Source organism: Petaurus breviceps, unplaced genomic scaffold (genome assembly GCF_028583685.1).
Source record: "Petaurus breviceps papuanus isolate PSGF00001 unplaced genomic scaffold, PetGlider_PUasm1.0 184, whole genome shotgun sequence".
NCBI classification, from domain to species: Eukaryota; Metazoa; Chordata; class Mammalia; order Diprotodontia; family Petauridae; genus Petaurus; species Petaurus breviceps.
This window is the reverse complement of record NW_027185793.1, coordinates 3,356,330-3,371,642: the sequence shown is the minus strand read 5'-3', so window position 1 is coordinate 3,371,642 and position 15,313 is coordinate 3,356,330. Positions and strand designations below refer to the sequence as shown.

Sequence of the window (15,313 nt, the reverse complement as noted above, 5' to 3'; positions counted from 1 at the left end):
ACTAGAAGGTAAATAAACATTCTGTTCAGTGGAGCAGAATTAAGTATCCAGGCACAGACAGAAAGCCAATACTATATAAATGGGCCTGTGTAGTATTGGAGGCCATAGACATCTGCATGTGACTCTTTAACTATTATTACTCATGAATCTCTCAGGATACAGTTTGTTATCTTGACTCTAAGTGGCTTTCTCTAGTTTGTTTCTGCATTGGGCATGATAAATGCATTTCAAAAATCTGACAGTTGAAAGATTAAGCTCATAACCATCAAAGAGACTATGGACACATTTCAAAAACATTTCACTGTTTCTCTCCACTTCTCACCCCTATTCAATCAATACTTACTTACGAAGGCTTCCTCATCCACTGGCAAACGTAATGACATGCAGAGGTAGGTATCAGACTGTGAAAGAAAAAGAGAAAAATAAATAAAAAATTTGCTAGTCAGGAATGAGGATAAAACTATGACATGTGAGTGCAGACTCCCAAAATGTTAAGGCTAGAAGAAATCATCGAAACTTTTCATTTTATAGATGGGGAAATTGAGGCTTCCCTCAAAGTGAAGTTATCCCATTTCATTATTGTCAGAGCTGGGAGTAAAATGACTGCCTCCTAAAATTGTTTAAGCTCTTTTTGAAAATTATTTTTAATAGTATTTCTTTTTTCCCAGTTACATGTCAAGACATTTTTTTTGCATTCATTTTCACAAGATTTTGAGTTCTAAATTTTTCCTCCCTCCTTCCCACCCCTCCCTTCTTCAGAAAATAGTAGCCAATTTGATATAGGTTATACATGAGTTATTATATAAAACATATTTCCATATTAGTCACAATTGTGAAAGAAACAGATCAAAAGGAAAAAAATGCAAAAAAGAATGAAGTAAAAAAAAAAGTGCTTCCATCTGTATTCAGAGTCCATCAGTTCTTTATCTGGATATGGATAGTGTTTTCCTCAGTGAGTCCTTTGTAGTTATCAAGATAAGTACATTGTGTTGCTGAGAAAAGCAGAGTTATTCATAGCTGATCATCACACAATGTTGCTGATACGGTATACAATATTTTTCTGGTCCTGCTCATTTTACTTGGTGTCAGTTCGTACAAGTCTTTCCAGGTTTTTCTGAAATCTGTCTGTTTATCATTTTTTACTGCACAATAGTATTCCATGCCATTCATATACCATAGCTTGTTCAGCCAATCCCCAGTTAAAGGGCATCTCCTCTGTTTCCAATATTTTGCCATCACGAAAAGGGCTGCTATAAATATTTTTGCACATGTAGGTCTTTTCCCCTTTTTTATGATCTCTTTAAAACTTGACCAACTGAATATGACATCAAAAGAGACGTAGCTGTCAATTTTCACCTTACTAGCATCTCTCATGTATGACCCCTTTTCTCCTCTGATACTGCTACCACTCTGACCCATGCCCTCATAACCTCATGACTAGACTATTACAAAAGTCTAATGGTTGGTCTTCCTGCCTCAAGCTTCTCCCTGTTCCAGTCCATTCTATACTGTTGTCAAATCTTCCTGAAGTGTAGATCAGACCCAGCCACGCTTCTACTCAATAGTCCTATGGTTCCCTAACATCTCCAGGATCAAATGTAAAACCCTACTATTCCAAATCCACGACAATCTTCTTCTATCATTCCAGTCTTCTTAGACTTTACTCTCTACCATGTGGTCATTGATCTAGTGACACTGGCCTTTGAGCTGCTTGAGAGTAGGGACTGTCTTTTACTTTCTTTGTATCCCCAGCACCTTGCACAGCACTGAAACATAGTACTTAATAAAAGCTTACTGACTGACTGAAATTAAAATAATGCTACCATTCCTTATTTAAAACTTGGCTAACTGAATATAATATTAAATTAATCATATCAAAGTAGGTAAAGTATTTAAATTTTTAAATTTAAATTACTTTTTAATTACTAAATTACAAAAGTACTAAAAACTAAATTACTAAAGCACTAAATTACTTTTAAATTACTACCACATATATTTTCTTACTTAAAAGATTTTGGGGGTGGCTAGGTGGCACAGTGAATAGAGCACCAGTGCTGGAATCAAGAGGACCAGAGTTCAAATCTGACCTAAGATACTTAATATTTACTAGTCGTGTGACCTCGGGCAAGTCGCTTAACACCAATTGCCCTGCCTTTCCCCTCCAAAAAGCAAAAAAAAAAAAAGAAAAAAGATTTGGGTTTTTGACACATTTTACAATGTAAGTCAAAGAAACATAATAAACAAAACTTTATTCAGTTATTCTGCCCTTTCTTCAAAACAGTACATTTATTATATTATAAAGAAAAACAGTAAGTCTTGAGAGCCACCTAAGTCCCATAAGGAAAAACTACACAAAAAAGATAGTAATAGTTGATAAGATTATGCATTAAGTTTATAAAAAAAGTTCATATATATTATCCCCTTCTTAACCCTAAGAAGAAGGTACTGTAAATATCATCCTCATTTCACAGTTCTGGAAACACGCTTAAAGAAATTAATTTACTTGTTCATGGTCATAAAGGAATTAAAAATCAAAGGAACTTTTCTGACTCTAAATCTAGCATCCTTTTTGTTTCATCAAACAACAAATTCAATAAAATACCATATTGCACTTATTCATTTTATAATTCATGTTTTAATAATTCTATATGTATACATAATTTTAAATAATTTTACACTTTGTGATCTAATTCATTAACATGGAATCAAATTCTGAAATTTATAAGGATTGCATTTTCATTTCCCAGCTCCTAACTGGCTATTTCCTTAAGACATCTCTGAAAGTACATTTCTATTTTGCTTTTGAACTAGTGGAAGGAACCCTCTAATTTAAGATTTGAATTTAAAACAAATATTTTTAAAAAGGAAAAACACAGGTTACAGAATCTGACAGTATGGTTCAGATAAAGAGGTGTATAAAAACTGTCATAAAAGGATGTTCTGTCAGAGATGTTTGAATTGCTCCTTGAGATGCATTTTATTATTTTCTGATATTTTCCTCTTGGTCTAGCTTCTGCTACTATCAACTGAATCTAATATTCATTTCTAGCCTGCGAACCTCGACTCACACTGTTATCTCCATTAATATAAGGATTTTTCTTTGTGACTCACTTTCTTAACTGTTGGGCTTTCATATGATTCCTGCTTGCTTTTCTCTACTTTAAATGCTACAAATACACTCTCTTCTGTCCCTTTCCTTCCTCAGCCTCCCTATTCCTCCACCTATCTTGACCTCCCTCACACCCATTATTATATACCACTACTTTCTCTTTAAACTTTAAGGTCTTCCCACACATACGCCCTGATTCTTTTTTTTTTTAATTTATTCTTTTATGAAGGCAAAGTAGGCCATCTTTTACCTCTTTTCTTACCTACCTCTTAACTACTGAATGGGTGTTGCCTCAGAAAAAGTGAGACCTGGGAAAGATCTTAGCTTAAAAAGGCCATGGTCTCCCACTGCATCCTGGGCCATTGTCAGTGGTATTGACCTATGTCTTGCCATGGGACTCTGATGACTGGAGAAGAGAGTGTGGCTGATGTCTCTACACAGCTGTGCCTTATTTAAATCAAATTCACTTGCAAATTGAGACATCACCCTCCTAAAAAGTCATTGATCCTCTTCAAGAATGAAGGCCACACAACAACAAAAATCTCTGGCATATTAATTACCTTTCCACCCAACTACTTTAAACTATAATCATTGGCCAGCCTAATCCAGCTAACTGGATGCTATCTGAAAATAATGTGTACTGTAATTTAGTTTAAGTTGCTACTATTTGAGCTATATTCTTTCCCTGCCCCTGTCTTCTTGCTTGAATAGAGATTCGCTTTACTAAAGTAATTCCATTCTCCTAATTCATCATTGGCACAAAGGTTAGTGTGGGTTCCCAAGAATTATGTCAAGGGAAAGCAAAACCCAGCAGGTTGTTACAAGTTGAAAGAGTTTCAGGTAGAGACTCAGCAGTGGACTGTGAGTCTATCATTTGATATCTGGTCTAAGGTAAGTTCAGAGAGCCTCATCAACTTAAGGTTGGCTATTAGGTGATGACTTTTTGGCCATAATATATCATTAAATTTTCCAATTAAATTTTCAAGAAATTTAGTTGTTCTTGAAAACTGCCATACTGTTGAAATTTTAGATCTTTTAAAGCATTAAAGGAAAAACTCTTTAATCACTTTTATTAAAATATTATCCATCGATTTTCATACAGATCAGAAAACAATAAAGGAAACCATGAATTATAAAATGGAATACTGCCTTCCCAAATACAATTCAAATAAGTATGGAAGAAATTTCAGTCTTTATAAATTAAGAAGAAAAAAAAAGAATGAGCTGACTTTTATTTTTTAAAGATATAATAAAATTATTAACTTTCCACAAAAGCAATAAAACAAGCATATGAAATAAAAATGTAACAGACAAAACCTTGCCCTAAACCCCTAGCTTTTACCAAAGTGGAACAAAAAGAATTAAAAATTAAGGAAAGGGAGTGCTTTTATTATGTATTCTCTTCCAGAATTATCTGAAGTTCCATCAGCTCTGGCCCTGAAATACAGTTTGATGAGGAAGAGCTTAGACAGTTACTTTTCTAAGACCATAATGGAGTCAATGATGTGGATGGATATTACATTGTACTTTAAAATTAACTATTCTGACAATTTTCCCCCCTTCGCCCGGGGTTTCTCACTCCACATTCAGTACTACCTCATTTCACATTGTTTTTCCATAAGCTTTTTGTTACAGTTACATTTATTCACTCATTCCAGATTAATAAGTATCACTATTTTTGGTGAATTTAATTTTCATTACTATTTGTTTCTGCACCTAGAATTTTTCTGGCTGGATCAGAATTTTACTCCTTACTACATAATACTATATTGTTCATTGTCCTAGAAAAGACATTTCAATAATTCAACCCAAGCTACCAGTAGTATCCAGCTAACATTTTTCATATATCATCATCATGAATTCTTGCACATTCCTTCTATAGGAAGAACTCTATATCTTTATTCACTGCCAGGAGGCAGTCTGTAAAATACTGCAGCTTCAAACTGCTAACATAAGGGCCCAATATAAAAAAGAGAAATAGTATTAATCTGCATAGACACATCTGTGGAGGCCTCTCTTCTAGTGCTGAGTCTTGGAATAGCAGCCAAATTTAAGTCAAAAGAGATACAATATTGCTGATGCCTCTGTCCCAGTGTTATTGGGAGCTAGCCAGGAAAGCACATTTTCTACCAAAAACCCATAGTACTAGAAATAGAAAAATGTACTTATTACTCCAAAAATGATTGTGATGTTCTGTCATTTCTGTTTTTCACAAGAATACTATGAAAGTAAAAGAAATAGCAACAAGACCTTAAGTATGGAATAAAAACTTAAAACATTATGGCTTATTAAATTCAATAAATTTTTATTAAGCTCCTTCTGGGAGAAATTTGTGATCAGCATTAGGGATGCCCTCAGAGAGCTCCCATCCTTTTGGCAAAATAGAGACACAATAACTTTTCTGGCGAATGTGCTATCTTCTTGTTATCAATCAATATTGCTCAAACCAAACCATTGTATGATATTATATATACTCCCAGACCCCAAATTGGGGTCACAAAGAGTTGGACACGACTGAAAACGACTAAGCAACAACAACAAAAACTCCCCATCCACCTTCAACAGTTTCCTTGCTATCTAGACCAAAGAACATGGCATGGAAATCTTCGAATAATTTTCACCTCTAGAATTCCTATGTTCTTCCCCCTCCCTCTGTTGGTGAGTGCCTTACCTGGCCCGTATTTCAAGCAAGCATCTGCTATGCTGCACTTTGTTCCCTACTCCCTTACCATCTTGTCATCAGAAGCCTTGTAATCACCTCATACTCCTTTCTATTTCTGGAACTATAATCAAAACAATATTACCATTGCTCCTGGAAAACATCTGTCAACTTCCTTCTTTTATAGTTCTACTCACTGTCCTTGTAATTTTTAAAACCAAAGTATTCCACTGTGACCACTACTCCCCTATGTGTGCTGTCTATCTCATTAGAATTTAAGCTCTGTAAAGGTAGGAATCTATTTGCTTTTGTATTTGTATCCCTACTGTTTAATATAGTGCTTTACATAAAGTAAGTGCTTAATAAATGCTTTTTCATTCATTCATTTGTTCACTATAATTAAAAGTAGCTTCCCCAAACTTACTGTTTTTTCATTGATAGAATCAGTGGCACCATTTAGAGGTCAATGATGAATCACTATGTTTGATGACTGGTTAGCCTTCACAGATATTTGGATGTACAAGCTCACAGAATTCCTTGAAATCTTTTTTAAAGTATGCCCAAATTGGGATTATATCCCAAGAAATATACAAATAGGCAGCATGTCTGATTATGCATAAACAGGCATTTCTTGCTTATTTGACTGGATAATTCATTATAAATGGCTCATGATGTATGGAAATTGTGTGTGTGTGTGTGTGTGTGTGTAGAACTTTATAGTTCTCTGGAAATTTTCTGCAAATGTCCTCTTTTTAGATTAACAGAATTAATTAGATTGTACCACAGTGACTCTAGAGACTCAATAATTATTTTTTCCCTCTATGTAATTCCTTGGTAAGTAGCTATTTTGGGGCATAGTATTCCAATCAATACTGTCATTACATGTGAAAAGTGCAGGTCAATAGACTGCCCTAGGAATCACCTCACCATCTCTGTAACTCCTTAAATCAAAATTTTCTTCTCTGACCACCAATCCCCTATAAGATCTGTTTCCCCCATTAGAATGTTAGCTTCCTGAAGGTAAAAAGTTTCATTTTATATTCCCTAGCACTTAACACAGTGTAAGGAACATCTTAAGTGTTTAAATAACATATTTTAATTAAATTATGTTGTGATTAAATTGAGGCAGGGGCTCCAAGATATTTTTTAACAATAACAACAACAAAAATTCAGTCTTTCCTATCTCCCCCATCCCTCAGCCCCACGACAGAATTGTACTAGAAGTATCCATTGAGAAAATATGGGACAAAAATACTATGGATACAGCAATAATTCTAAATCATGTAAATGTATATTCCATTAATTACATTAATATATATGAAATAACATGTATATACTGAGCACATTGTTTATCTAGTCTACAGAATTTTTTTTTGCCTTAAATTTTAGGATTGGTAGATACATGTCTCCCAAGGCTCTGTCACTGACAGGTTGAGAACTATGTTCCGGGAAAACTTCATGGTTCTTACTAGCATAGAATAATTACTTCAAGTCCAAACTTCCTAGAATTAAGCAACCTCTACAAGGCTTAGAATATTAAGAGCTGTATTTTTCTAACTGAACAAAGTTAGCAGATTTCTTTAGAGTTACAAATGCTCACTTTGGCAAGAATTGTAAACTGTGATTTAGAAGTGATCTTAAGGTGTTTCACCAAGGTCTCCTTATAATTAAAGTATCCAGATAACACATTCAAATCACCATTTGCCAAAGTGATTCCAATAAGCAGAATCTACTATAGTTATTTACCCATAATAGATTCATGCATTATAGAACAGTGGGTGTTTGTAAATCACAATTTATCAATGACTTCATTATGATCTGAAAAAAAAAGAAATAGCAAAGAAAATGACACCTAGGAAACTTTGAGGGTGAAAACTTTAGGCTGTGAGAAAATATATCTTCTAAATTAGAACCTAGGGCACTTAAAAAATAAAAAATTCTGATTTGCATAGTCAGTTTGACAAGCATCTCTATGTCCATATTTTTAAAATTTTGGTCTAGATGTGTGAATTTGTCAACTTAGAGAGTGACTGGTGAGTAAATTCCTTCCAGCTAAGACCTGGGATCAAATTCTACTTCTGAAATTAATCAAATTAACACAAAATCAAATGAACACTGACATGAACAGTAGCTGTGCCTTTGGGAAAAACTTATCTTTTATATGACTCAGAGAATCTCTTAGGACTTATCTATTAAAGTCATGAATTGCTGGCCATCTGCTTATGGAAGGAATTTCCACACCACAAATGCCCTATGTTGACCTTCCTGTATAAAGTAAAGAATTATATTGGTAAGTGGTGGCCAAAGATTGATCATGCTAAAACTGTCACCATCATCATCATCATCATCATCATCATCATCCCCATAACAACTCACATTTATGCTGCATTTTATGCTTCCAAAGAATTCTACATACATTATGTCAGTTTACTGTGAGGTAGGCAGAGGGCATATTATTCCCACTTTATAGATGAGCAGCTAATTGTGCCTCAGAGAATAAATAACTCACCTAAGGTCACCTGGCCGGACCAAAGACTAAACTCAGGCTGCTTTGGGAAGCACATGCTGTGGAGCACCCACTTCCCCACTCACACTGGCAGGCTGGTGCCCCAGAGCAAGGCTTCACCTTCCACCCTCACGGATGTCCCCTCAGGAGACACTGAGGGACTGGGGCCTGGGGCCTGGTGTGCGGAGGAATGTCTGTCTAATGCAATAGCTCCTGATCTTTCACTGGTGTGCTTCCCTTGTTAATTAGCAGCTGATATCAATTAGGTCTATTCAGCTTTTTGGAAGCACAATTTATTAAAGTAGCATAGTAATAACAGTTGGTATGAAACATTCCCCTAAAAGTCGGTGATGCACTGCCCAAGTGGGCACACAGGGCCCAGGGAAAAGTAGGCTCAGAGAACAAGTGGCAAAGGGAGGACTCAGTGTTCAGAAGTGCTCTCATGGAGTGCTCCAGCTTTCGCCTTTGGGTATGGTGCAGCTTTCTGATGGGCCCCTTCTACAGTCCTGAAGCTGTCTGTCCTCACTTCCTACTGCAGACACTTGGAATCAGTGCCATAAGTCACTGCTATTCCTAGGACTTCTCTAGGACATTGATGAGAAATCAAGACCCTCTCAAGTGTACAAGGTTATCCTCTAGAAAAGGGATTTGGAGGGATGGGGGTTGGGGGTTGGGAAAGGAGATGGAGGTTCTGTTCCTCCCACCCTCCAAGCAATTTCCCCCTCAGGGGCTTGGCTAGGAACCATTCTCTCTCCTCTAAGGTTACCAGATACTTGAAATAGTGAGTTCTGAACTGGCTTTCTATTTTACAGAAGATGCACAGGGTATGTATGATGGAGTGTCTACAGCTAATGGCAACATATCTCCTGTAAATCACCACTTCGAATTATCCATTTGCCTTCACTACTTCCAAATTTGAAAATATGCAATCCATAACAGGGAGGCAATTGATTTAAAGCATGCTATAAGATAATAATAATAACAACAATAACATTTATACAGTGCCTACTATGTGCTAGGTACTGTGCTATGAGCCTTTTTACCAATGTGATCTTATTTTATCTTTACAACAAGCCTGCCACTATTATTAGTAGTATAAAAAGGTCGTATCCTCCCCATTTTACAGATGAGGAAACAGAGAAATAAAAGTTAAGTAACTCACCCTGGGTCACACAGCTAGTGTCTGAGATAGGGTTTGAACTCAGGTCTTCCAGACTGCAGGCCCAATGCTTCACTACTAACTTAGAATGCTAGAAGACTGTCTTTAGAAGCTTAAACAGGCCCTTCAAATCTTGGCTTCAATTTGCTTTTCCATTCTTATTCTCTATTACACCTCATCATATACTGTAAAGTATATTCAAACTGACCTGCTTGTTGTGTCTCCATTTCTCATCTGTGCTTTTGCACAGGCTTGACGGCCTTTCCCATGGCTGGAGTACATCCCCTCCTCATGACCACCTCTTCAATTTCCTTCCTATCTCTGCTCAAGGGAAAGCTTTTCTAGATTCCCTGAGCTGCTAGTGTCGCCTCACCAAATTACCTTGTATTTGTATTATATATTTACATATGTTTGTATGCCATGTCCCTTTTGGAATGGAAGTGCCTTGGAAGCAGGAATTGTTTCATTTTTGTCTTTTTTTCAGTCAGTACCACAACCCTGGTATTGGTCTGGTCCTTACTGCCTGGTCTATTGCAATAGCTTTTAACTGACTCAAGCCTCTCCCCACTCCAATGCCAGGTGCTGAGGTGACCTTGACTCTAATCGTACATTCTGCAGGAGGCCCATTTTCATTCTCCCAGCTACTAATGCATTCCCTTTCCTTCTCCTTCCCCTTTTTGCTACATCTCTGCTCCCTCTCCTCTTCTTCTGTCTCCTCTGTTTTGTCTGTATCTCTCTGTCACTGTATGTCTCTCTCTCTATGCATAGATACATATATGTTGTTTATCCTTTATTCTTGAAGAGGACCAGTGACAGTACTGGGTAATATCTTCACTTGATTTAAGTGAGGCAGGGTTACACAAGGTTATCCGCCTCACTTTATCTTCCAGAGTCATCGACGTTCAGTGGCAAAACAAAAGTCAAGGCAACCGGTGATGGCCCAGGTTGCATTCGATGACCTCGGCTCCTTCCGTGTCTGATCAAGCTCTAAGTGCTCCACAGTTCCCGCTTCAGCCACTTTCTTGGCCACTGGAACAAAGTGTTGTCTGCCCATTCTGCTGTGGGTGGCGCTCACCTGCCTGGGGTAGACACCGCCCTAAACCACTGATGGCTTTGAGGCCTGTCCATTATCCTCCTTGTCCAGCCAGTCTCCCAAGACCATTTTATCAGGTTGTGGTCACTGCACATACTATAGCTTCTTGAGGGGTTTATAGGTCATTCAGGGAGAACTAGCACTTTTGGTGTGAGGAGTTGCTAAGTCCTTTACAGGGCTACTCACCTCTCTTTGGCATCCACCTGTACCCCAACTTACCCCTGTAACTCTAAGAAGCTCTCTCTCCTTGTAAATAGTTATTTATATGTTATTTTTATCTTTCTTTGTATCCTCATGGCTTAGCACGGGGCCTAGGCCATAGAAGGTATCTGATAAGTGGTTGTGCACTGACTATCATCATAAGCTAATATGGAAACAGAAACACCGAGGAAAAATAGGAAATATAAAAGTAGCTCAATTCTATGTAGTCAGTCAGTAAGCAAACAGCAATCAACTGCTTATTATGTATCATCTTTATTTGGTCTTTTTGTCAGACTCTTTGTGACCCCATGTAATGGTAATGGGATTTGAAGATCTTCCATGCCCCTTGAACTCACTGACGTAGTAGGAAGGAGCTGGAGCTGGGAAGGGGCTGGGCTGGAGCCAGAATGGTGACTGGAAGCAGTGGCAGTGTGAACTTTTTCTGAGAGCCAACCAGAACTTCTGCTGAGGACTCCTGCTGAAGACTGCTGGGATGTGAACAGTGGGGGTTGCAGCTGCTGGGAGTGAGCTGCATGGAGGCTGAGCAGTTACCATGACTGAGGAGAGGAGGATCTTTGCCTGAGGGAGTCTATTTTGTTTTGAAGGTTTGAGAATGTGGGTGTTCACTGCATTAAGTATGTGTGCCTACTGTGGCTACTGTGATGGCTTCAACTTTCTGGTTTGGGGACTCAGCTTTCTGGTATTTGAATAAATGTTCTGGCTATCTCCTCCATGTAGAGAGCCTGTTACATTTTGTGATTGATAACTCTACCAGCATATTTATAGTCACCATAGGCATTATGAATATTGCATTGTTGTTACATCCCATTTGGGGTTTCCTTGGCAGAGATACTGGAGGGGTTTGCCTATTCCTTCTCCAGCTCATTTTATACATGAGGAAACCGAGGCAAATAGGGTTAAGTGACTTGCCCAGGGTCAGACAGTTTGTAAGTGTCTGAGGCTGGATTTGAACTCAGGAAGAAGAGTCTTCTTGACTCTTGGTCAGGTGGCTGTCCCCTGTACCACCTAGAAGCCCTGTTATGCGTCTAACACCGTTCTAGTCACTGCTGATACTAAGACTAAAGTGAGATAGTTCCTGTTTTTGAGGAACTTAAGATTCTAATGGGGGGAGATAGTGTTTGTGTGTGTGTATGTGTGTGTGTACACAGAGACAGAGATACAGATAGTTAGATAATGTATAAACAGAATGTATATAAGATAAATATAAGGTGCTTATGTAAGGGCAGGAGGAGGGAAGATCGGCTCCAGAGTCCTTGTCGAGACTTGAAGAAAAAAGGGATCCCATGAGGCAGAAGTAAGGAGGGAGGTAACAAAAGAATAATCATGTTTTCTGTAGAAGATTCAGTATCTACAAGAAAAGGAGTATATCAGTCCTGGTTGGCTTATTTCTTGAAAATTCTGAAAATCAGAACTACTACCACATAGGTTCAAATTTGTCCTTTTCTATCCCAGGGCCAACTCATCCTCCTAAGAACTCTACCACATAAGCGTAACATAACAGGATTTGCATTCTTTGCCTTGGACTCCTTGGGGAAAGTGTTAAATCAAATATATATTCTTTGAAATACTTGTTTCAGGTTCTAAAACTTATATAAGGAATAAGCCCTCACAAAGAAGCCATTCTTCTAATCCAGCTCCATAGCACCAAATCATTTTTTTCCTTTCAGGTTCTTGTGTGTGCTTTTAAAAGAAGGATACTAAATAAAATTCATCCAACTGTAATTTCCAACTTCCATTCAAAGTCAATATTAATAATTTAAGAAAAGAAATGATTCTACAAAGACTGTTTTCTCTTTTTGTCTAAACTCCCAAGGGTGGATACTCATCTTCTAGTTAATGGAGGTACTAATATTTTTTTTTTGTATCAATCAACATTTATTAAGCACCTACTTATATATGGACCAGGTACTAGGGATACAAATATAATCAATGAAATGATCCTTATTGGAAAGGAGTAAGGGGGTTTTACTTTAGAGAGGGAAGTAATCATATCTAGTTTCCCCTAAAGAAGAGAAGGGGGGTAAGTGGACTTGGCTATGCAGAGGAAGAGGTTGGAGCTTCTTAAAAGTGGGGAGAAAGGAAGGCACTCCCTCCTTGGCTCCCTCAGTAGTGGGGTGGGGAATGTGAAATCCAAAGTGTGTGGGGGTATAGGTTTCCAAGCAGACAACTCAGGTTTGAGGGGGGAAGAATTCAACTTGGGAAGCCAGGGTTTCACGAGAGTCAGACTGTGTCAAGCAGGATGCTGGGGTCCAGGGTTCTCAGACTGGGAGTAAATCTTGGCTGGGGTTTGCACATAGATTGGTTAGATTTGATGCCTGATGAGGGTTAACCCCAGAGAAGCAACAGCAGCGTCAAAGTCAAGAAGGGGAAACTGACCCCCCAACTGAAGATGCCTGGGGCAGAGCCAAAAGCATAATATTTAGCCACAGCTTCATTGGGGTTTCCCTGGGCTGGTCGAACCACATATGGATGCATTTGCCACTGCCCCAACCAAAAGAGCTTGCTTTATAAGAGTGACTCCAAATGTTCTCACATAGGGAGGCTGGTGTGGGGAAGTAAAATGTGAAAGGGTGGCAGGCAGCCTCAGCTGGGCACTTGTTAATCCCTGAAGTCCAGTTCCAGCCTTTGTGCCAGCTCTCTTTGCAGGTAAATGAGGATCGGCAGTCCTCCCTGCACAGGGAAACATTCAGATCCTTTCCCTCCGCCAGCTTGAGGACACCGGCTGGATCCAGGGTCCTAGGTTGGGAGAGCACTCATAGAGACAAGTGTCCTGGATAAAGTGGCATTTACAGGCTAGGGTCATATTTCCACAGTAGTTATAGTTGACGTGGTACAGGAAAGAAGTGTCTTTGTGGGTGGCATGGCTTGTGTTTACAGTGCAGCAGGCATTTTTCTTCCATGGGCTACACTGCTGACGAAGGCCATCTTCTGGACCAGGCTCTGCCTTGTGGTGTTTAGCATCCATGCAGACATTAAGCAGATCATGACCCTTCCGAACCCCATGGGCCATGGCCATGAGGCTCAGGAACAACAACCCCCATCCTGTTTGAGGCATCATCTCTGGGGCCTGTCTCCTCTAGGTTCCCAGAGGTCCTAAGAAAGCCTGGAGCCCAACATAATAGCAAAGCGAGGTACTAACATTAATGAAAAAAATCAAATCTGCAAGCATCCATTTTCCTCCTGCCTTTTTTTGACTAGTCATCAGTTCAATTTGCATTATAAAATACAAACACTGCTTCAGTCCATAACAACATTCTTTATTCAGCTGATCTTGAAGAAATTAAGAGCTGTACAAGATGAGGTATGAGTGAACAGGAAATGTCTGAACCAGAAAACCAAGCATGTATCAAAGTAAATGAGTGACTAACAAAACAATTCTGGGGTCTTCTCCCCCAGTAGCATTCATATAACATCACATCTTAATATTACGTATTTTAGCATTATTAATATTACTCCTACTATCAACATCATCATTATTAGCTCTAAACCTATGATTTTTATCAATGTAAGGAACTCCTACTAAGAGAAATCAGAAACTCTTCCAGCTGCCTGTGGTCTTACTGAACTGCCTGGAGAGTACTGAGAGGTGAATCCCCAATGATCACAGAGGTCATATGTGTCAAGACAAGCCTTGAACCTAGACCTTTGTGACTTTGAGGCCTGCCCTCTATGCATTAGGCCACATTTCCTTTTTCTACAAGTATCTTAATAATCCTAAATCATCATCATCATCATTCATGTTGGTTGATTCAGTTCACTGAATTTATTAGGTACCATTTGGAGACTTAATAAACTTCTTTACATAAAAGATGTGTACTATATACTCAAGCACCTTAAAATTAACCAATCAACCAAAGAACGATTTGTTACACACACCCTCACTCACACCCATGCCCACACACATACTCCATATGTTTTAGGGATACCTAAAGCTGAGATGTCATATAGAAGATAAAAGACAATAATTCATATTTATGCAATACTTCAAAGTTTTTCAAGGTACGTTTTTTACAGAAGCCTCATGAGGTCAGTAGCACAAGTATTATTACCTTTTTTTTTGAGGGGGAAGGCAGGGCAATTGGGGTTAAATGACTTGCCCAAGGTCACATGGCTAGTAAGTGTTAAGTGTCTGAGACTGGATTTGAACTCAAGTCCTCCTGACGCCAGGGCCAGTGCTCTATTCACTGCCACCTAGCTGCCCCTATTACCTTTACTTTTAAAGCAGCTGTAATGGAGTTGGTCATACTAGTTAAAATAGCTAGATTGGTTGGAGTAAAAATGACCCAAATTCAAATGCAATCAAAGACATTTCCTAGGACCCTTGGCAATTCACTTAAATCTCTGTCTGATTCAACTTTCTCATCTGTAAGATGGGATTAATAATAACATGTAGGTCAGTATAAAGATAAAATGAGATTATAAAGCACTTTGCAAATATTAAACAACTATACAAACGCTAGTTGCTGCTGGGGCTGCTGCTGCTGCTGCTGGTTGGTGATAGATGTCGGTTCAAAATTCAGTCCTTCTTAACTTTGGGTCAATCAATCAATCAACAAGTATTTAGT

At 38.4% G+C, this 15,313-nt stretch overlaps 1 protein-coding gene and 1 pseudogene across 10 annotated transcripts in view; both read right to left on the bottom strand.

The window, feature by feature from the left end:
* Window positions 1-15,313, bottom strand: part of PAM (peptidylglycine alpha-amidating monooxygenase) — a 369,904-nt gene that overhangs the window by 228,381 nt on the left and 126,210 nt on the right. For all 10 annotated transcript variants that reach the window (XM_069088092.1, XM_069088091.1, XM_069088094.1 and 7 more), the window contains one exon: window positions 344-401. In XM_069088092.1, the coding sequence (XP_068944193.1) occupies window positions 344-401 (58 nt within the window). The remainder of the gene's footprint in view (window positions 1-343; window positions 402-15,313) is intronic.
* Window positions 12,517-13,776, bottom strand: LOC138161243 (folate receptor alpha-like; annotated as a pseudogene).